Here is a 23776-nt window from a genome sequence, read left to right as displayed (position 1 = left end):
TGAAATATTAGGAAAATCTCATTATTTCATCAAGGATATCCAGTTATTGCTCAGTGCCTTACTATATTCCTGCGGTATTGAGAGAAGTAATGTAGACTTTTTTGAGGGACGGGATGCCAAGGCACTTCATCACTGGTGCAAATGAGATCAGGCAATGTTCTCTACTGTAATTCTGTGGAAGGATGCCATGAGAAATTCTCCTTTGTTCACAGTCTATTGCGGTATCCTCTATTTGATACATAAAAGCAGTATAACTACCTGCATATCACAAAACAACACAGTAAAACAAACCAAGTACAGAGCTAAGTGGAGAACATATTTATGATGATCATAAATAGCTGTTAAGTTTCAGAATGATGCAATAAATGTATGGTTTATGCATGTGCTTTACACACTGCTGGTAATTATATTGCATGTTATTGGAAGATCCATTTATACTTCTTATCATGAGCAGTCCCTGATGTGTCGCATGAGGCTACAGATACTAAGTGTAATGAGGAATTCCTCGTGGAGAATCTTGTCAATAGCATCCTAAGTGTGATTCACCCCACACCAAATGGATGTAGATGTCTCACATCATGAGTTCCCAACAGGTAAGTAGTGCTTAAATTGTGTGGTAATCTATCAAAAACGCATACATACTTTGCTTATACAAGTTTCAGTAGCACGATCATCTTTAACGTTTGCATCATTAGGATAGGGATATTTGTAAAGACAGAAATATTCTAATGATTTAATTATAATAATTCTTTCTTGGATCACATTCAATCTCATTAGAGCTTTAAACGTTAAAACACTATTCAACTCATCTAATCAGATTTATTTCTACACACAGCTTTCTTTTTTTAAATTGATGATGAGTGAAGATCCAAATATAGTACTGGGAGAGGAGAGGTGTTCAAGGCTGGATTGGATGGGGCCCTGGGCAGCCTGGTCTAGTATTAAATGTCGAGGTTGGTGGCCCTGCATGTGATGGGGAGGATTGGAGATTAATGATCCTTGAGGTCCCTTCCAACCCTGGCCATTCTGTGATACAGGTAAGTGTGGGTAAATGAGTGAAAACTGATGCTCAAATGGGTCAGTGCTAACTGAATTGATGCTCTGCTGAGTTGGTGCTCATTATGCTGTATTCTAATCAAGGAAAGAAGTCTTGAAAACTTTTTGTTAACAAAAACTGTTCTGTTCTTTAACAACGTCACCCATATTTAATAAAAAATGCATTGTGGAAATCGTCTTGAAGTACAGACAGACTTAAAAATGGAGGAACATTTAATTTAAAACATGAAAGATTCTTAAAGCAACTCAGCATACTTAAGTATGTTGAACCTGATACCTGGAACATGTTATTGTTCTATAAAATGGCTCAGTTGACTTTCTGTCACTTCCAGGCTTACTGCAGGTCTAATATTGCCTGAAATGTAGGCCTGCAGAGTGTAACTAAGCAGGGTGGACTGGATATGGTTACTATGTAATAGAGAATCATTGCTGTTTTGAATGGTGGAAAAAGAGGTTTCACAGAATGATATCAAACTATTATTTCTTTTTAACAATCATCTGGGTGACGCTGGTGTGATGTGGCACTTCTAAGGAAATACACTATTTTTGAAATACACCATAATAGTTCCATTCTTGTAGTCTTGCCTATACTTAAGATGTCTTTGTATGTAGAAGTGCATATATATTCATCTTAATTCTTACTAAACTAGGAATAGTCATATACTTAGACTGTCAATGACTTCAAGCAAAAAAGGGAAAATGTTTCACTGTGTGAAAATACAATATTTCTTCATCTGTATTTCTAATGTATTTGTAGAGAACATTTGTATTCAAAGTCTTAGAAGTTGCTGTTTGTCAGTGTGTTCTCCATTTAAGAATGCGTAGACACCAAGTAAATTATATACAGCTAAGAAAAGTTGTAAATATTCTTTCCTTTTTATAGGAATTGGATTCTTTTCTGAAGAAGCACTTCATACTCTTTAAAAGTCATCTCTGCTTTAAAAGATAAAAAAAAAAAACAAAAAACACCCAAATCTCCAAAGCTTCAGATCTAGGTAAGTTAGTTGTGAGGGGTAAATGGATGTCTTCTCACATGCCTTCAGGCGAACAGCTTGAGCATAATAATGCTGTCAGTCTTGAATGTTGAAGATTAAGTGCCTAGTTCTTAATTGAAGAACTTAGTCTCTAAAAAATGCAATTTTAAGTCCTACCTTCATTTACAGCTGAGTATTTCTCTTAACAGTAACACAGCTCATCTGTGCATGTGGTAACAATATTAGTGTTGTGATCTCCTAATGGCCTGGAAGTGTACAGGCTTTGCCCAAATGGATTGATACCCTCCATTCCCATACCGTGATCTGAGATGGGAAGCTTTACTTTTTGAGGTGTTCAGAAGCTGAGACTGAGCTGTGGCCATCTGACTGGAGTATTCATATACAAGTGAGACTAAAGGACGAGTGTTGGAAAAGCTTAAAGAGTTTGTACTTGCTGAGTCAGTTCTGATCAGAGTGAGGAAAAACTAGGGGAAAGGGGTGGGGGGGAGGTTAAGGTGAAGTCTGAGTGCAGCAGAGGTAGTTCAGGTTGGTTGTTATTAAAAATTTCTTCCGTGGTGGAAGAGGCGAGTAGAAAAGAGTAACAGCAAAATTGAAAAACAGTTACCAAAGTTGCAGAGTTCTGTGAGATTTGTTGAACTTGCACTGTATAACTGAGCATAAATTTCTCCCTAGTGCCTTCTCCTTGTCCCTTTTCCACCCTGTATGGGTGCATATAAGGAAAGGATGGAAGAAGGTGTAGCTGCCAATAGATGGCTGGAAGGTACCTGGGAGAGTTAGTGTTTTTTTTTTTTTTCTGGAAGAGGAAATAAGAAACTGACTGCGCTTTTTATGACCTTTTTACTGTTCTGCCATAAGTATCCATGGCAACACGACTGTTTCTGTTGCTGGTACTGTAGCATCAAAATAACAATAAATGCTGAGTTAAATTACTGTGGTCAAATACAACTTGCTGCCAGGTGTGCCAGGAAAATAACATAGTTGGGACGCAGAGTTGTTTTCAGGCATTATTTTAGTCGTCTTCTGTACATTCTTTTTCCTATGTATATTCCTTTTCTTTTTCTCCCTTTCTCTCCCTTCCCCCTCTCTTTATGGTGTTGTGTATGTAATTTATTCCATCTCTATGCCACACGAAATCTTAATAAGGGTCAAATCTAATTTCAAAGAAGTTTCCATTTCTATTGGCTTTGATACAACCTGCATGTATTCTTCAAACAGTTGAATGCAATGATGCGCCATACTAGAATGTGGAAACTTTTTATTTTATGCATGTCTTGTGTAATGTAGTTTCTGGATGCCTTTCATTTAACCTGACAGGTACACAGACAGCCAGAATTCTGTCTTCTAATGATCAGAGCTCATTCCTTACTCAGAGGGTGGCGAGGTGTTGGCACAGGCTGCCCAGAGAGCTGTGGGTGCCTCGTTCCTGGAGGCAGTGAAGGCCAGGCTGGGTACCTGGGCAGCCTGAGCTGGTGTGGGAGCAACCAGTCTATGGCAGGGGCTTGGATCTTGATGATCTTGAAAGTCCCTTCCAACGTAAGCTATTCTATGATTCGCTTGTAGACAAGTTTGTGGGTTTTTTTCTGTTGCATAGAAAGTTAATTTTTGTTTCAGTGTTCTACGGCTCTATGATTTGCCGACTTCACTTGTGACAGAGTAAAGAATACTTGGATTTTGAAAGCATTTTTGGTTGACAGTGCATTTTACTTATATTTTTACAATCGAGGTCAAGATCAGATGAAACAAAAACACTTAAAGCAGAAAAAAGAGTCTGAGATGCTCTTGAAGACTTCTGAGTTGCTTCTGCTAGTGAAGGGTTTTTAGAGATGACATCAATATTTCAAAAGTATTTTTTGGGATCTGTTTCCCCTCTTCCTTTCAACTTGAAGTGCTAGTGGGGTGAATTAATATCTAATTGACATAATGATTTCTGAATTCTTGCTGTGCAGAGGTGATACCTCTCCAGCTCCAGTCTGTCAAGCTGATTTGCTACCTGCTGCTTGCTTCTAGCAAATCCTTTGTACCACAACCTTGTATAGATGCATTTTGAACAAATGAAGACTTTAATTAGAAAATGATGTTATTTTCATTCCATCTTCTTTTTCCATGCGGAATCCCTAAGCCCTGCTCTGCTACAACCTCAAAGCCAAGCACCAGCTGCTGCCTGCCTGTCCCTCCCCATCCACCACTACCAAACCCTCCAGGACGTGGCTGGAGGCAGCACGCTGACTGATCGCCTCAAGCAGGCTGTGGGCTCGCAGCAGCAGCAGCTCGCTGCCTCTGACATCACTCCTGGAGCTCACGTCCCACTCCGAGCTCCCTTCGTTAGTCGGTCTGTCGGTCGATAGAGGAGGCAGGAGACGCTGCGAAGAGGATCGGTGAGGAACAGAACGAAACAGAGGGGCTACATCATGAAATTCTCCCCTGCTTATTACTTGCTGCTGCTTTTTCCTGCACTGGTCTTCAGTGCTAGGTGAGTACAGAGAGCTATTTTGCTTGCAGTTCTGTTTGCTATTTATTCTTTTAGTCTAGTAATTGCGAGAGGAATAACACAGATTTCAGCTTCTGCTGGGGTAGGAAGTTTAAAGCATGGGTATCTTTTCTGATTCTTGTTTTCCTCCTCCCCCTCCTGATCCTCTGAGACGCACTGAATCTTTTACTTGTTCTCTCTGGGCTTTTATATGCTGTTAAAGAGCTGCTCCTGTGTAAGTTGACCCAGAGCTCAGAAGGTGAAACAAGACAGTTATCAAATATAAGCTTCATATACACAGCAGCAATAGCACATACCGTGCTTTATATGAAATATGGAAGACTGAAACTAAGGATGTGCTAATATATCCTCCTGTTCAGTGCAGGAAAATAAATGCTTAGATAATCTTATCCCAGCTCAGGCTTTTGCATCTGAACCTATGGCTTATCCTCTAAGACCCTGAGTTTTATGGCTTATCTTCTTGACTGTGAAATACAGGTGAGATGTTGCAGTGTTATCTCAATGCCAGGTAATGTTGAAAAGTTGCTGCAATCCAGAAGCAGTACAGCATGTCGCTGAGAAAGTGAACGAAACCTTTTGCAGCCTGAAAATAACAACTACTCTGACTGTTCAGTGCTCTGATAAAATAGTGTTCACTTGCTCAGAGATGATGTTTTCTGTGCTGTGGGCATGACACGCTCAGCCAAGGAAGGACACAGCTGCTACACTCCTCTGAACAAGACAATGGGATGAGTTAATGCTGGCTGCTGAGTAGATATGTCCTAATGACACTGCTCTCAGTCCAGGCTTCCTAAATTCCCATTGCTGATTAGAAAATCCAGATTTAAAGCATTTCTCTGCTTGGTAGTAATAAGTACACAATCAACTTCTAAACCTGGAAAGCATTTTCTCAGAGCATGTGTGTTTGTCATGAAAATGTTGGTTACTTTAGTCTTCCTCTTTTGTAAAATGCCTGTCTTTTTTTGTTTTTGGTTTGTGTCTTTTTTTTAACTTTTTGCAGGAAAAACAAAACATTTCAAGCCTGAATTTCTTATGGACTTTTTTATAAAAGAAAAAGTCTGTCTGCTAGCTATTCAAAGTGAAGTGTACCAGGGGCATATCTCAGTGCATATGCAAACATGAAAATGTTAACTGGAAAAGCTGGGTGGGAAAAGATCTGAATGCTGGAAGAAGTGAGGAGTATCACAGTGTTTCCATTATCTTCCTACTGCACCTTTTTGAGGGTGTAATTTCTATTTCTCTGTAACACTTGTGATTTAGAGACCACAGTGCCAGTCAATATATAGAACTCCAAGGCTCTTGAAAACATAAATCACAAGAGAATCGCAGCATACAGGTGCTCAATAGCTTTCATCTCTGATTGAATAAGTCTGAGGAAACATTCACTAGCGGCCAAGAACTTAGATTAATAGTTCTACTCATTTAGAAGTGATATATTTTTCACTAAGAAACAGCTGAAAAAGGGAACAAGTGCCACAACAGTTTTGTCAGATGCAAGTGTGCATCTTGCATGGGTTTGCACAGATGAAAATGTCATGAGAAGAGATGCAGAAACTGCTTGAATTTTTCAAAATTTGCAGTTTTCATGAAATGTCAGATCAGTACCTTCTTTGTTCAGGAGACTGAACTGGAACAAGACATGCAGTGTAACACCCAAAAAGCAGGTACCTCTAATCTTCATGAGAAAATATATTTTTTTTTTTGTATAGAAACATGACCTGTGGTCATCCTTTATAATAATAGTAAAACTCAGGTCCCTACTTTCCTTCAAAAATAAATGGACAGAATATGAGGAAATTGAAGTTGACCTGTGAATGCAAACTGTGAATGTTTTGACTTGGAGTGCGTATATTCCTAAGAGCATAACTTTTGCACACAATTTGTATAATTTTCTAATTGAGGAGTGAAAATTATGAATGTGAGACAGTCCACTTAAAATTCCACTTGAGCATACCTTACGTGTTAGAAAGTGAAGCTTTGATTATGATATATTTTGAATGGTCATCATGTTCCGTAGGACGCTGACCCTCTCCTACAGTGTTAGCGATTTATAATTCTGGAGGTGTTGTACTATGCTGGTCAGCAGCTTCCTTCAGTCACTTAATTTTTAACCTTGTAGAACATGGAGTAATTTCTCAACAACTCATAATAGAAAGTTTAAAAAAAAAAAAAAGTTACGGTGCTATCAGTATGCTGCCTGTTGGAAAGAGATGATGCTTAATTCTCCCTTCAGCTGAAGATGGTTCTGTCTGCAGCAGTTAGTTTTTTTTGTTTTTTTTTTTTTCTTTTTGGAGACATAGTTAATGCATTTGCTGGACTGAAACATAGCAGGCTGTCAGGAGCAGTGGCGTTAGCACAACACAGGGTCTTATATTGTGGTATGTGAAATTGCTTAGGTAAGGAGAAGCACCTGCCTTGTGGCGCAGAAAGTTTTCCTCTGTGATTTGCTTTTTACATAAGTTATTAGAGAAGCGAAGTATCACCATTTCATACATTAGTGCTGAAATGAATGTATGCAGCACTTAATGGAGCTGTGGACAACAGGAGTTTTTTCTTCCTTATGTCATGTTTTGTCTTTGCCTTGTGTCACAGTTTTATAGCTTGAGATGAACCTCGGCTTGTCTTCAAGGAGAACTGCAAACAAATATGAATTGATGACTTGAACTATATTGATGCTTCTTATTTTACAATGTTGTTGAAAAGAGAAATACACAGCTATAACTTGTAAGGTTGTGTTCGTAATATACAGCCTTGAAAATCAGAAATTAATCACTAACATCTCAGCACAGACTAAAACAGTACAAATGAACTAAACATCTATTAAACTACAGAAAATCCATATTCTAGAAATGGATGCTTGTCTGTATTACTTAAGCTTGATTTTGATGTGGTTTCCGATCTTGGTTATTACTCTTAGTCATATTTCAAGCTTCTTTGTACTGCAGATGTGCTTAGAAGATTGAGTTATATTAGTCTGTCCAGGTAATGGCATGTTTGGAGACAATTAGTAAAAATTACTGCTTGGAGTCCCATAGAAAGTTAAAGAATAGATCTCTTTTTTTTTTTTTTGAAGGTGAAATGAACTTGTTTCAAACTCTTCTAAAGCTTGTGGTTTCAGATTTCCTCAGACCATTTGGTTTGGGCAGATGTTAAGTGATGGTTGTATATGTGCTAGTATCTTTTCACACTACATTGAAGACACCTACAGAAACGAGTCCCACTGTATGATCTCTCAGTGAGTGCACAAAGCGTGTAATAGGTAAAGGGCCTCATTCTGCCTGTGTGCTTCTATGGATGTAGATGTCTAAGCCTTCTGACCGGGGAAAATATTATTTGCAGAAGGGAATATCTGCATGAAATTATTCATCTGGGTCAGTAACTGAGATCTGCAGTTCTGATTACCTTGTCAAATGAGACTTGCTTGTTATTAGGCAGAAGGAGCCTCTTCTGAATAGTAATTGTTTCAGTTGGAAGGCTAGCTACTGAAGACTTTGGTCACCAACAGTTTTGTTGTCTGAATGGTGAATATCTAACTCGTTCACAGAGCCTTGTTGTGATGTGAAATTTGTCTTTTCATTTAAGTGCTTAAAACAAAGAACTCTTCTGTCCGAGCATAAAATTTGCCAGATGCAAAATTGGATTGAAATAGAATTATATAGTTGAGAATAGACCCAGTAGATGCATTTTTATACTGGTATTAATAATACTAAACAGTAAAACATTAAAAGGATGTATAAATACCAGGGTGGTGAAAGGCAGAATTTACCTTCATGGCAGTGAAATGGCTGACACTTTTTTTCCTAATAGTACAATTCAGTGTCTGCCTTATGATGCTGATTGTTAGAAGACAATCCATAATTCAGGTGTTTACCTGCAGTTAACAGCAGGACAAGGGGAAGTGGTTTTAAGTTAAGGGAAGGAAGATTTAGGTTGGATGTCAGGGAGAAGTTCTTTACAGAGAGAGTGGTGAGTTGCTGGAACAGCTGTCCAGAGAGGCTGTGGATGCACCGTCCATCCCTGGAGGTGTTCAAGGCCAGGTTGGATGGGGCCCACAGCAGCCTGGGCTGGTATTAAATGTGGAGGTAGGTGGCCCTGCATGTGGCAGGGGAGTTGGAGCTTTGTGATCCTTGAGGTCCCTTCCAACCCTGGCCATTCTGTGAAATGCCCCCTTTTGTTTTATATCAGGAGAAAAGCAGTATGGTCACTTTCTGGTAGGTGGGTGCTTCATAATGAAGATATGGGACTTGGTCTGGTGCATGCCTATTGTTGGAAGAAATGGAAGTAACTTCAAACCACTTGCCATATGAAAAGTAAGAACTTGACTCAGAGGCTTGCTTTTTCCTTGTAACATATTTTTGAGGACAACTCTCTTCTTTACAGCATTCTTTTGGTTTTGGTATCTTTTTTTTAAGTGCACAAAATATGGCTACTTTCTCTCAGATAAAGTTGTGTGAAAGACTTCATCTGAGATTTGATGATGGGCAAAGGGGAATGTACAATACCAGGGTTTGGGAAAACAAAAGAAATACTGAAAGAAATCCTCGTTTGCTAGTTCTTGTACTCCTTTTCATCTCAGATGCACTTCAGGCTACAGACAGATGTTCCAAGTGACTGCTATTGAGATTGACAGAAAAGTAGGAATCCTGCCCTTTGCTGATTTTGAGGTGGAAGAGTGAGAATTACTTGTGGTAATAACCCCACTTGTAGCCATATTGCTGCTATGTGTCAAGCAGGTGGCCAAAAGCAATCTTCCCTTCTGGGATCTTAAGCTGAGGTCTAGCAGTGTTCTTCCTTTTTCTTACGTCTGAGTGTGAACTGTGAAAAGTAGTAGTTTGATGTGGACTGCTTTAGCAGAAAAGAACATGGATTTTCATGTAAGCTGGATAGACAACAAAAACAGTTTTATTATTTTGCTTTCTGAATTCTTCAAGAAATGTAGGGGCATTTATTCAATCCTGTGTCTCCTGCTCAGAATTTGTGCCTGCTTTAACAATGAGTTTCCTAAATTGTGGAAATATTCCAGTTTTTATAAAGCTTGGATGATTTTTCACACTAGGCTGACATTTTGCAAGTGCCTGTTTTGTAGAAGTGTCTTTCAACATATGGCTTGGGATGTTGTTATACCTGAAGAAAGCATGAGCTTTGCTGTGGATTGTGTTTAAAAACAAAGGGACAAGTTTACTTGCAATATAATCTAGCTCTAGGAATGTATTTGGCTTAATTTCTCTATTTTTATGCATAGATGAGAGTCTAAGCCAGCAACCTGCTGGGTATTGCTATTAGGTGAACCAAAGTCTTTTCCTTTGAGAAATTTTGAGGTTTGGTTTTATTAAAAATAATAAAATAAACTTGAAAAATGAATAAATGTTGGGAAAAAACAAAAACAACAGCCCACTGATAATCCTGAAATAGCAAACAAGCCACCAACCTGAAACTCCCCAGCACGCTCTAATATAGTGCAGACATATTCAAGGTAGTTTTTAAATAAAGGAGTTGGGGCACATCCATCTTTCATAGAAAAGTAAAGCAAGACCTGCTCCGGATGGAGTTCTTGGCATCAAAGTGAAATTGCTTAAGGTTAATTAAGGAATCCCTGCGCTTGTGCTATGGTTTACTCTGTAGATATATCCTTGATGTGTGCAACAGATTTACATCTCCATGTTTGCAGTTTATTTATAGTGGGACAACCACTCGTTTAATCAGTTTGTCTCCCACTTGAAGAGAAGGGGTGGGAAAGCAGTAGATTCTTGTCCAAGCTTAGAAATGTAGTGGTATTTTCTGCTATGACGTGGGACTAGTTTCTGATGAAGAATGATGACCTTGGAATTAGTATGCAGTAAATGTTTTATCTCAGACAATGATAACATGGTGAAATGCTCCTCAAAGTTAAGCCAACCAGCAAAAATTAGAAATCTGGGCGGTAAATCTTTGTAACTGCAGCCAGAAAATGAATTATTTTGTGGTACTTGTATATAAATGTTGAATCTGAAAAGGAAAAGTAGAAAAGATGAGGGGAATGGAAGAATGGGGGAAGAGGGTAGGGGGTGGGGAACAAAAAAAATAATCAGAACATGTCATCTTAAGGAGAAACTTAAATTATCTGTAGATTTGATCAAATCTAAGTTCCATGTAATAGCTGTATCTCAAGGCTTCCTAGGATTCAGTCTTAAAATTATAATAGAACGGTTGGACTTCTGCTTATTACACCATGCACAATGCATTTCTGCTCAGGACAATTGGAATGGAGATACTTCTGTAACTTTTTAACGTATTCCTTGTTTTCAGGGAAATTATAATGCTGACATTTCCATCTTTCTCATCTCCTAGTTCAGCCGAATGCAAGGATATCAAACTAAATTTGAAATCTCTCCTACAAAAATGCATTTAACAGCAACCTGTTCCCAGACAGTGATCCTTTTGGTATACCAATCTGCAGACAAATTTCTTATGCAACTTGTCAGAAGGCATCGCTCCTTGTTGTCTGTTTTTTGCCCAGTGGGTTCACTGAATGTCTTGTAAGGTCAGGTCTGTAAGAATGGAAAACAAGTTGTGTTTTTCTCTGAAAGAAGATAGTTCAGGCTATCCTTCAATCTCAATATTGCGCCAGTGTTTAAGATGCATGTTGTTATATATGCTATTTCAGTCATATTAGAATGTCAAATGACTTTGAGAAGTGAAGTGGGATAGGATAAATTGAAAAATTTGTTGTTGCATCAAATAACATCTTAACTCCAACTCTGCCAGCTTATCTTCTTCTCCTGTTACTTCTTCCTTTGCCCCATTTCATCCCTATGTTTGTTAATCTTTACTTTTACTGCATATTAGCAGGAACACACACACACAAAAAAACCTGCTGAAATCTCTGCTGTATTCACTGAAACAGTCTATTTCAGTGAATCACAAGAGCAATCAATGCTGATATTTTTGAGCTCAAGAAATAAGCTGGTGTGGAATTCATCAATATCTTATTCACTGGTATTAATTGATAGCTTCCATACAAAGTAATGCAGGGAAATGTCAAATTCCTGATGTGCTCTGTCTATGCCTGCTATCTGAAGAAGGTGAGGTCAGTATTCTGCCTGCTGCTGTATTTTGCCTAAATGGTTAATGATTCCAGCTGTTTGAAGCATACTTCTGTTGTTGCTTCTAATGAATGCTCGTGTTTTCAATTTATGTTCACAACTTCCCTGCAGGATATGTAGATAAGCTTGTTTTTCATTTACGTAGTAGGAAAGTGGAAGCTGGTTTAAAAACTAGCCTGATGGTCAGACAAGTAGAAAGGAAAGAATGCATGTCTGCTGAATTCTATCTGACTGCAGAACTGACACCTTTCCCTTGTAGTTGGAGATAGTTCTCTGCATGAACTTCATGAGGTTACCATGCCAAACACTGTACCACACCACAGGCTTTGCTACACCTTCAAAATACCTTCTGTTAAAGGACTTGTGTTTATCATACTGTAAACTCCACGTAATCTCATTATGATAATAACTCTTTAGGATCTATGCAGTTACTGTTATGAGCCTTTGTAAAAATAAAACTTGGTTGAATAACAGAAGGGGGTAGGAGGGGAAAAAACTGCCAGGCATTAAGGTGATCAGGGGGCTGGAGCATCTCTCCTATGAAGAAAGGTTGAGGGAACTAGGCTTGTTTAGCTTGGAAGAAAAGAAGGCTCTGGGGAGACCTCATTGTGGCCTTCCAATATTTGAAGGGAGTGCATAAACAAGAGGGGGTATGACTGTTTATGAGAGTGGGTACTGATAGGACAAGGGGATATGGTTTTAAAGTAAGATGGGATGTTTAGGTTAGATATTAGGAGGATGTTTTTTCACTCAGAGAGTAGTGACAGACTGGAGCAGGTTGCCCAAGGAGGTTGTGGATGCCCCATTCCTGGAAGCATTCAAGGCCAGGCTGGATGTGGCTCTGGGCAGCCTGGTCTAGTAGTTGGCACTGCCATAGGCACATGGCAGGGGAGTTGAAACTAGATGATCTTTGAGGTCCTGTCATAGTTTTTTTTTTTTTGTGTGTGTGTGTGTGTGTGTGTGTGTGTGTGTGTGTGTGTGTGTCAGTATTCTACATTATAACATCAGGTAAAGCAGTGGGAGTTAATGTTTTGGTTCTGTGGACTGCCTTTTCTGGGTATTTGGTTCTTGGGGGAGGAGGGGGAAAGAGCAAAATTCCCTGGAGGATTTTGTGCCCACAAGAAGAAAGGTGGAGCACCTGGTAGATCATGAGTGTCTGTCTCTTGGTTCGTGGTGGAAAAGCACATGGTCCCTCTGCAATCTATAGAGTAAGGCTTTGCTTATAGACGCTTCCTCATTCTGTTTGGTTTGTTGGCCTCAGTTTCGATAGTATTGTGTTGTACTATCTTGTGTTCTGAGGTTGTACTTTGTAAATTAACATTCTTCTTTAGATTGTTGCCACTGCTCTGTTTTTTGTTTTGTTTTTTTTTTTTTGACCCATCTACTATCTCCTTACCCTTCTCCCCCTCACCCTTTCCTGAGGCATGGATCCACAAGTTCCCTGCTTCATTAACCAGATTGCTGGGCTGGTCTGGCTGTAAAGAAAGGAAGTGAGACTCACTGAAAAGCAGATGAGAAGAGAAATGTGTGTGCAAATGGAATTGCTGAGACTGTACTCTGTATGGCATCCGGAGATATACTCTGGATGGCATTAGATGGAATGTAGAACAAGTTTATTCCTTCTGATGCAGCATAGTGAAATGTGTGCTAATGATATGCTAAGACCTATGTCTGTCATGATATAGGGTTTTTTCCCTCTAAATGGAGAAATAAAATGAATTTTACTCATACCTGCCTTACACCTTTTTCTAAGAAGAAATACTTTTCAGACAGAATGAAATTGAGCCACGATACGAATCAAACACCTGTGTTCAATAAATAGCTGAATTTTTGAGCAGCTTTGCTGAAACAGATCAGTTCATGTTTAGTTCTCATCTTCTGTACCCAAGTACTCAATATAATTGCTGTATTCTTTCTGCTAATTAGTGATTGAGTCCATCAGTCCCACTGCAGGTCTACTCCTCTATTTTCGCAGTGTGTGTTCCTGACACGTTCTCTCCTGAAAATATGCACTGTGGCTTCTTTTATTCCATGTGAAGTGAGACAGCTTTTGTCAAGGAACCAGAGATTTTGAAAGACTCAATACCTATGATCTGCATTGTATTTTCTTTAAGTGTGCGGAATGAGTCTAATCTTGATGCCTATTGAATTTCAAATGGGGGACAGCATGATGGCTCCACTAACGCTCTGAATATCTGAGATAATAAATAAATGAAATCTATGCACTTAAAAATGAGACAGGTATTCAGCTATTGAGTTATATATTCATGTTTGTTAGAAATCCATTCTGATAGCTTTCAGAAAGTCTAGCTTTGCAGCTTTCTTTGTTTCTCTGGGAGCTGAGGAATAAGGCTGTTTGGCTAAATCTAGAGGTTAAGGCCTGGGAAGTAACCATGGTGCCCCATAACAATGTGGTGTGAGGGCTCTCAGAATCCACAGCATCCTTGTGCTTTCCTTGTGTTGCCTTCATTAAGCATCTTTAAATGTGTGATCAGTACAGCCTGTACTACTTAACTCGGTGGAAAACTCAGGCTCAAGTACTGTTTGCTGTGAAATCTCTGTATTCATGTATGACATGAAAAAAATAAACTCAAGAGTGTAGAAGTGAATAGACACTTCACAGTTGCTCCTCTATTTACTTGGAAAACAAATATCTGCTGTTTAGTATTCACAGATGTTGCTCTGTTTGGTTCAGAAAAGCTTATGAAAGCAGACATTAAATTTAGTATCTTTAACTCATACTTTCCTTTTTTCCTGTCTCAAATATTCTAGTTCCTTCCCGAATTTCTAATTCACTGGAGGTCTCTTATCTCAGGGGGGATTGCTTTTCTGAGTCCATTTGAAGAACTGATTAATAATTCCTTAAAACAGATTTCACTACTCAGTTTTTACAGGAATTTATTTTTATCTGTTTCATATGACAGTATTTGGTATTGCCCCTTTCACGTGTAACGAAGACAGACAAAATGCAAATAGTTTCTGAAATCGCTAAGAAATATGAGAAAATGCATATACCTGAAGTGAGTCCTTAGGGAATATAGAATACTTTTATCTGTGATTTCCACAGCACTTAAACTCTCTGCATTAAATAGACGATGTATGTTAGCTGACCCTGAAGTCAGGGTCAGAATGTTACAATTAAAACACATTGACTCCTTACGGTAAGGGCATCACATGTTTCCTTTACTTCTTAAACTTGATGACTATATCACATGTTAAAAGCATTTTAAATGTAGTATTAAACCTTTCTCAGCAATGTGTCGTATTCCTGTAACCAACAGAAAGTTGCTCTGTTCATAATGCCATTAGTTACTACCATAATGTCATGGGTCTAGCATTCCTGAAAAGGAAACTTGAGAAATGTAGTTACATTAAGTAAGCATTCAAAACTTTTTTTCTGTACTGTCTTCTAGAAATGTTGATTTATAACTGTAACCTGTTGTAACTTGACAGTTGCTGGAAGCTATTCCAAAGCACTTCTAAAATGCACATGAAACAAAATGGGTGCTGTTGTGTGCTCTCCTCTCAGTTTGCCCTGCAGCTTTCACCAATGCTGCATGCTAGGTAACTCTCCCATCCTAATTTACAGAAAAATCTGAATTGTTTTGGCCCTCAGATTCTGAATCCTTTTGTCTCCTCTGGGTGATTTTTGTCTGGGACGTTCACTTTTTTTTTTGTATTATGTTGATATAAGTTGCAGCTTGTTACCTTGTAGTGCGTTTAAATATTGGGTATGTCTTTGCATTGAGAAGATTAGGAAGGTTCCTGAGACTTTATATAGGTAACCAAGGTTCCAGGAGCCTTTGTATGGAAGGCCTCTGAATATATGTGAACTGAAGACCTTATTGTGCAAGGTATGTGCGATAGGAGGAGAATGTCCCCCATGCATCCAGCGCTAATATTAAAGAATGTATACTTTCTAGCTCTCCAGTTTGAGTCTTAAAGAGTTTGATTGCTTGTGATACTCAAGGTCAAGTTGCCTGGTGTCCTCCCATGATTAATAGGTTCGTATGATGTTCAATGACTGAGAATTGAATACAGCTTTATGATGCTGGAATTGCTTTCTCCTTCCAATACTCGAGCCTTTTTAACCCAAGATGCAGTACTCTGTTCTCGAAGGGGGAAAAAATAAAGGAAACTTTCAGTTAATGATTAGTGCTTTACTTACAGAAAGTGCTATGATTAGAAGCTATTGATCTTGTATTGAACAGTAGTAATGCTACCTTATACAAGACAGAAATCCAAAGTCAAGAGTGGTGTTCATTCTCTAGCCACCATTCTTGTGCCTTGCAATTTCGTTTTCAATAGAGATAATTCTGAATGAAGTGTTCTGCTATGGTTCAAATTTATCTCTCTGAGAAGGAGGAAATTTTTAAGACTTATATTTTGCTTGCCTTTAACTTATTTTTTTTTTCCCCATCCAAAACCATTATGGAATCTAGAACATAAATCTTGGTTAAAGTAGAATAAAGATGCAGTTTTCACTGGGGGTGGGAGGGAAATGTGATGTGGATCTTTTTGACATTGTTTTTATCAAGGGTGCTTCATTTGGAATAAAAGAAAATCACTGGTGGTTTTAGCACGATTCTGCCTAAACTGAACAGAAATTATCCCTGGTTAAACCTATGCAGTGAGGAATTGTGCTTGTTGCTACAGCCTAGAATATATAGAATGAGTGGAGAATACTTGTGAAATTTGGGTTGTTTTCCACATGTTGAAACAGGAAAAATAGAAAAGCATTTCAGTAATATATGAGAAAACATGTATCACATCAAAATGTAGTATTTTCAAGATTAATATTGAGAGAAAGTAACCTCTAAAACTGAAGTGATCACTTAGATACAATTTAGTTAGAAATGTGTCCTGAAAACTTCATCTGTTAATGTTTTTCACGAAATATTTTCTCCATCTCCAATGTCTCCTTTAAATTAGGAATATAATGTAATTAGTTCTTGTGTATGAGATAGTACTTATCTTTTCTGAATGTACTGCTTTGAAAGAAAAAAAATTGAAAAAATTTTTAGTAATTATCAGAACATTACCTCCTCATTGCTTAATGATTGCTTTGGCACTTGAACACTATGGTTTTATAAACACAGCCTGAAGTTTTCATGTGGATAGACCTGTTCCTATGTGATACTTGGATGAAATTGATTTGAGAAGAAGAGCATCTTCAGTCCTAAGTGAATCCATTTATAGATCCTCAGAATGCCATAGTTTTTTTTTCCCAGTTCTTTATTGAATTACTGTTTCTGTGATACAGAAACCATTCCAAGCACTTGCAGCACCTCTTGCATGGGAGACTGAGGGTTTTGATACCTGCTTTCAAATGTCAAGAAGTTTCTCCATGATAAGAAAGAGCAACTGGTTTGTAATAGTCTCTATTGCAACAAGGCAAGACCGTGAGCTGCAAAACAGCTTTATAAGGATTCTGATGGTTTTGCAGTCTTCATGGACATTTGCCTTCTTCGAGTGACCTTCGGAATACTGAATGACTTGGCAGGATTCCACTGGAGTAAAACTGGAAATGGTCTGTAGCTTTAAAACAATTATTTGATCACTTTCAGTCATGGCTAAGAACGGTCTGTTTATCACTTTTGGAGTCATTGTCCCATCCACAGAATTCACTGAATCACCATGTCTCAGTGGGATCTTTACAGCATCTATATTAGCAAAGAGAGTAAGAAATTGGGGAGTTGAAGGATGGCTCAGTTCAAAACGATCTGCCTATTCTGGTGTTGAAGTTATGGCTGAAACTATAATACCAAGAAAGGAAGGAAAAAAATACTCTCAATTTAAGAGCCTCTCTCTAAGGTTAGTGACTACACAGCAGTGTGAAAATCAGTGTTCCCTACCAACACATAAAGAAATGCAGTACTATTTCAGATGGAGCCACCTCAGACCATCAGCTGGCGTCTGCATCTTTATTTCTGCTGTGGATCTGGCCATGCACCAAATGGAAACATCTTTTAATTGAGTGTATTATATCTTTGCCAGCTCATGTCTTCTTTGTGAGCAGAAGACATGACGATGGAGAAAATTGTGTTTATATGGGGCATAAGGTCTATTTAATATATCTCTTTGCTGTCACTCACTGTTTTTCACTAACAAAGGAAATTGATGTTACTCAGTTGGATTCTTAGTTTATGCAGACTGCAGTAACTAAGCTTACTTTTGTGGATGATGCTTTCCTTTTGTGTTTACCTGATTAAATTAATTAAAGGGTTTAAGTACTTGATAAATCTTAAAAATAATAATAGTAATGGTTAGCTTGTCAGAATTATTCCTGGTAAGTGTTAGGCACTACTGTGTTGTATGCTTCGAGTCCACAGGATTTGGGAAGTTATGGGGAAGAATGGTATTATAACACTACTGTGTATCTTGGGAGCTGTATTCAAAATATCTGTTCCAGCTTTCATTCCAGGATGAAAGGAACAGAGGCAGAAAATGAGTTCAAACTAAGAAAAGAGAAGACTGGAAATGGAGTGAGAAATCCCATTAACTGAGCTTGAATTCCATTTATTTCCCTCAGTGCTGTAATATACTGATGTATAATATATAAAATATTAGTGTCAGCAAATATTCTCAAAGTTTCCTCAGATGACTGGCATATTCTGACATGAAACATATAACTTCATCTATGAAAGAGAGACTAAAACTGTGGATTTTAATTCCTCTGTGAGCTGAAGTGTGGCTTGTTGTAGAACTTGTAAATGAGGCACAACTGAAACAGTGGGACTGCAAAGGGAAATGTCCTGTTCATTGATCTCCTGTGTCCTCAGCTAAATAGTTTGTGCAGCTCTGAAGGGAAGCAGTGTGTCTGGAGCCTGTGCATTTGGAGGTTTTGACTGGTAAGTGTGAAAGGTTTGCTCAGCTGTTGCCTGGAGAAGGAATAGCTGCTGGAAACTGAACTTGTAGAAACTTGCAGCTGTCATCACAGAGTGGAATTACTGTTTCCAACAGCTAACAGAGACAGTGCAGTGGTGCTTCTGGAGGGACAAATAAGTAGAAAAGGATGCAGATTGCTTGACAGAAATAGATATCTGGAAAGATGGGACTTGTAATGGACTGAACTATAATACTGGAGTTTCCTTAGAGATTGACTGTAACATTGAAGGGAGGAGTTGCAGAAATAAGGTGGAGAAAGAACTGAAATGTGCAATACATTTGTATGCAATACAAGCATACATCTTTCCAATTCAGACAGTGAATGACTGTGGAAGTTTTGTCGTTTTCAGGCAAAATGGCTGAAGATCCATTTTCTGCTTTTCTTTTCTAATATTGAGATATTAGACCAAAGCATACCTGTCTTTGCTACAGATCCTTGTCTTTGTGACTTTATAACACAAAATCATGGTCGTACAGCTGTAACTGAAGGAACTGCATCTCGTTCCCATGCAGTAGTTTTCCAGTGCACTGCAGCTGGGCACATGGTCTCAAGTTTGTCTGCATCAAAAACACTGTTATTTTTGTGATATTTAGTGTAATAAAGCTGCTTTCTCCTTCAAAGGTACTTCTGGAAGAGGACATGAGGGTGAGGCTTTGAATGAGCACAGTATGCAACTTTATCTCAAAAATTCTGAGGGTCATATGCTGATGAAAATGAATTATTTTTCTCTTGGACTATTCCACTGGCCTGAGGAAACAATCTTTCTGGATGCTTTTCAGTAAGCATTGACAGAAGAATCTGAGCAGTTTCATTAGAGTTACGCTTGGAGGATAAGGAGCAAAAAGAATGGGACTTGTAGAGAGAGACATAAAAAAAATTATGCTGCTTAAAAGCAGAAAAACGCTTTCTTCAGGAGAGGAGGGGAAAAAAAAAAGTGAAATCAATATCATGGAGTAACAACTTCACCAGAAAGGTGATTCAGACGTTTGGCAGTACCGTCAGGTAATGCCTGCCTGGGTGAGATGCTACAGAGAATGGGGCATTTGCCACTTTGAAGATGTTTACTGTGTGCTTGCTTGCCTACTGTGTTTCTCAATATTATACCTACACCCAAAACAAAACCCCCTTTAGTTGCAGATAGACTTTAACTCCATCCTCAATCTAGCACAGTCAGAATCCCACTGACAGAACAACTGCTGCACTTGGTCATGAAAGCCTGCACTGTAATTGAAGGTATTAGTTTTACTGTCGATGCAGCCCTCAGAAGGCTTTTGCAGTGGTTGAGTCAGGAGAACGCTGCAGGGAAAATGATGCAGCTGAAAGGCTGTCTTTCAGACTAATTACTGTTTAGCTGGTGTATTTGTAAAGGTTGGCAATGTATTAGCTGCTTCTACATTGCCTCAATATTTTCTTAGAGATTTCTAGTTCAAAATCGTATTTCTGCAAGATTTTGTGAAGCTATTAAGAAAATCTACCCATGTCAAGTCACTGCACCTGACTATTAAAAATTGAATATTCTGTTAAATAAAGGAATAAAGGCCTTCTGTGTAATTTCATAAATTGTTTAATTGTTTTTTTTAGTAGAAAATACATGAATGTTTCTGTGGGGAGATTCCTTAAGCAGCTGTGTAATGGATAAATAGAAGTTAACTAGGAGGAATTGAGACCTGAACCTGTATTGATCATAGCTGTTCTTATCCTAGTCTAAAAATTGTTGTTAAAAATGACTTGTTTGTACTTTCAAACGAAGGTGTTTCTGTTTTATGCATCTTTTCATTCTCTTCATAGGCCCTTTGTTGAAGCTTATGTTCTTATCATGAAGATTGTGCTATCATTATCATTGTTGTTGGTACCATTTTTCAGGCTTCATTAATTTATTTTTTTATCCTTTGTTTACTCGATCATAATGAAGACAATACTTTCTAAGGGTGAGAAAGGTAAACTGAAAAAGAAAACCTTGAAACAGTAGCAACTAGTAACACTTTGAATTTGATAGGTTTATTTCTAGAGGAACTCATAGGCATCTGTAAGCCCCCTTAGGTGCATGAGTAGAAATGGCAAAAAATGATGAAAAGGCACTTAAAAAGTAATACTTTGTTTTTATGTTTTGTGTACTGAACATTGTTACTACTTGAAACGAAGAATGAAGCTGTACCATTATTTTACTGAAATCAGTGCTTGTGCATGTCGTAAAGAACTATTTTTAAACAGATAGTGAATTCCTCCAGAGAATAGGTGAGTAATTACAATGTAAATGCTTGTTTTCAATTTTATTGAAGACAAAATAAGATTTCAGCTCAAGATTTCTCCTTTCTTATGCCATCAAGAGATGTTTCAGACAACAAAATTGGAGTGCTTCATTTACTTTGCTGTTGTGTTACAGTCACAGAGTTGAAAACTAAAGAATGCTTGCATCCACTCCCAGTGGGGGGGGAAAAAGAATTGACCATTATTGCTATCTGGATTTCAAGCAGCCTTGATAGATGCAAAATGTTAAAAGGTTCCATCAGCCTTGCTAACCCTTAATGTGAGATAGGAGGTTACTTTCTAAATGTGAGCGTATCTAACTCATGGTATTGTTCTACAGTCTTGAAAAAAAGAGTGTAGCAGGTCTTATAATTCATCTTGCCTGAAGTATTTTTATACCCTGACCTAGTAGAAACAAGAGTCAGTTGGATCAAAGGTTTGTTGTTTTACAGTCTCCTGTTATATCCAGCTTAAGAGAGATTTTCTATAGATGGGTCACCAAGAAAAATAGTAGTTCTTTTAAGTCAAACTGTTGTATTTTGGCTACTAGTTGTATATAGTTTCCAAGCACTTAGAGATCAAATCTGCAAAAATGTAAATGTTTACTTTTACTTGTTTTATTGAGAAATAGTTTTCTGCAGTTAAGATTTTCCCCCCCCTTTTTTTTTTCCATTCTGTTTGTCATATGTAGTGATCTGTGATGTAGTAATCAGGGTCACTTTCCAATGAAAATGCCAACTGGATTTAATATTTCCTCGTTAAGAGAATTTGCCTATGACTTCGGGCAAATCTGGCTGCTCTGCTCCTCAGTGTTCTGACAGTAAAACTGTGATGGGAACTACCTTTCTTTGTCAGCATCTTTTAATTCATCAAGTCTTTGTTTAAAACTCGATGGAAACCAGTGCTCTTTCTGCATGCGTAGTGGTGAGATCCAGCAATCTTACATCACGTGTAGTTCCATATGCTGTAGATTTGCATGAAATACACTTGTTAAGTGTCTCTTTAGAATGATTTTGACTTTAATTACATACTTGGAAGGTAAGCCAAATGGCTGATGGTCCCATAGATTAGACTTCACATTGTAACCCATTTCTGCCCCTTGTGAAAATAGAAAATTCATTTTTAGTTCTCTACCATGTCGTAGTTTGGCTACAAAAACATTATGAAGTTATGAGAAAAATTACAGTAATTATAAGTTAGAAAAACTGTTAGGTGAGAGAAATTACTGTTTCAAAGATTGACTAACAAAATGACAACATGCTAGCAAAGTCTACAGATGCAATAATCACGCCTGTGCATAAAGACAGTAAAATTTTTTATTAATAGTGCAGATTCAGACCGGTGACATTGCTATGGATGTCAAGTAGAGGAAAAAATACACCCACAAACCTGTCAAGCTACTATTTGTGCTGTGCATATAACCTGCCCAGAATTCAAGCTGCAGAGAGGACAGGATAAGCCTCTTAAGTGAATTTACCATGAAAGAATCTGCCTTTTAATATCAGGAATTCAACAGTTTTTAAATCACCCACTTACTCGTTGATTTTAATGCAAATACATTCTGGTAAAATAGCCAGTGGTCAGATATTTTCATAATGTCACATGCAACAGTACCCAATGAAACAGCTTCTACTTCGTATAGGCTGGTTTGCTTAGCAGTAGGAATTAGTGCATTAGTTTAAAAACCAATATATTAGTTTAGCTAAAGGAAACCATAAGTGATAGTTCTAAAACTTTAGATAGTTAGTTTAGATAGTTCTAAAACTTTCAACATTTGTGGGTGAGCAGTCCTTCTTTTCTCAATTTTGCACTGGGGGCATAATGATTTTGCCTCATGAGAAATACTGGTGTCACAATAGAATACTTTTATCTTCTGCCTTAAAACATGCAAGGACATTTTCCTTGGGTTCCACATACGTTGTTTTTAAAAAGTGGTTCACTATGGTCTAAAAAACAATGGAAATCTTCCAATCTGGGGAGAAGTGAATGAAAGTGAGTCAAAGAGTTCAGTGATGAAGCTGATGGTGAAAAGGGGGAAAGAAGTAGGTGGGCACTCGACTACCCTGAATACCACTGAGCATGCACAAAGGGACATATGAGACCTTGAAACAGAGTGAATATATATGGTAAAGTACTGCATATATGCCTTTTCTGTATAAATGTACAACCTGAAATCTGAGAGCATGTGCTTGCTTGTCAAGTTGCCTGGTGTGCGTTGTGAGGAATAAAGGAATGCCACTTTCTAACACCACATTGGAGATGGAGAGTTTTCTTACCAGATTTAGGATGGCATCCTGCTTTAAGTAAATGGAAAAATGTAGTGATAAAAGCAAAATACTGTGGATACTGTGAATTTTCAGGCTGCTATGACACAGAAGAGTGGCCCAGACCCACTTTACTTGGTTTTCAGCATTAATGGTTATGGATATGGGATAGTTAATGATCTTTACAATGTGTAGTGCACTGGAAGATTTTGTTTGAATTAGTGAAATAATTCATTTTCCTGTAGATATAAAAATATGACTTTAGGTGACTATCCTATAGAAATAAAGGATTGAGTAAATATGAGTAGTTTTTTCCTTATTTCTTAATGCCACATCAAAGCTATTCCTTGTATTTTTCCTTCCAGATGTAATTCTGAGCTGTAGTTAAATTTGGCAGGGAAAAACCAAAACTTTAAGGAGAATGATTTCTTATTTTCTTGACTAAAATGCCACCAGACTAAGAAGTTATACTTGTTCAGTAGAAATATATACTCACTGTTGAAAAAACAGTGTGAATCACTTTTATTTTTTCCTATTCAAGTGTGGCCTTAAATGATCCCATACCAATTTTGCTTGATTTTTTTATCTATTGGAAAACACCAACTCCTAGAAAAATTAGTGAATGATAAATGACTCTATGAAAAACTTTCTGCCTGTGTCATAAGCGAGCGAAGTCTTCTGTGTCTGTTCTTGGTGAATTTAGTCACAGCTTTAGTATAGTCAAGGAAGTGACAGCAGTATTTTTTGCTTTCAGT

At 37.9% G+C, this 23776-nt stretch overlaps 1 protein-coding gene across 1 annotated transcript in view; it reads left to right on the top strand.

Annotated features, from left to right (window-relative positions):
• The first annotated feature begins 4198 nt into the window (after positions 1-4198).
• The window catches only part of LUZP2 (leucine zipper protein 2), a 117043-nt gene continuing 97465 nt past the window's right edge, over positions 4199-23776 (top strand). The window contains exon 1 of the mRNA XM_010710705.3: positions 4199-4521. Coding sequence (XP_010709007.1) covers positions 4460-4521 — 62 coding nt within the window. The 5' untranslated portion in view covers positions 4199-4459. The remainder of the gene's footprint in view (positions 4522-23776) is intronic.

This window comes from Meleagris gallopavo, chromosome 5, assembly GCF_000146605.3.
Source record: "Meleagris gallopavo isolate NT-WF06-2002-E0010 breed Aviagen turkey brand Nicholas breeding stock chromosome 5, Turkey_5.1, whole genome shotgun sequence".
Taxonomy (NCBI): Eukaryota; Metazoa; Chordata; class Aves; order Galliformes; family Phasianidae; genus Meleagris; species Meleagris gallopavo.
The sequence above is the reverse complement of the archived record's forward strand: the minus strand, read 5'-3'. Positions and strand labels throughout refer to the sequence as shown.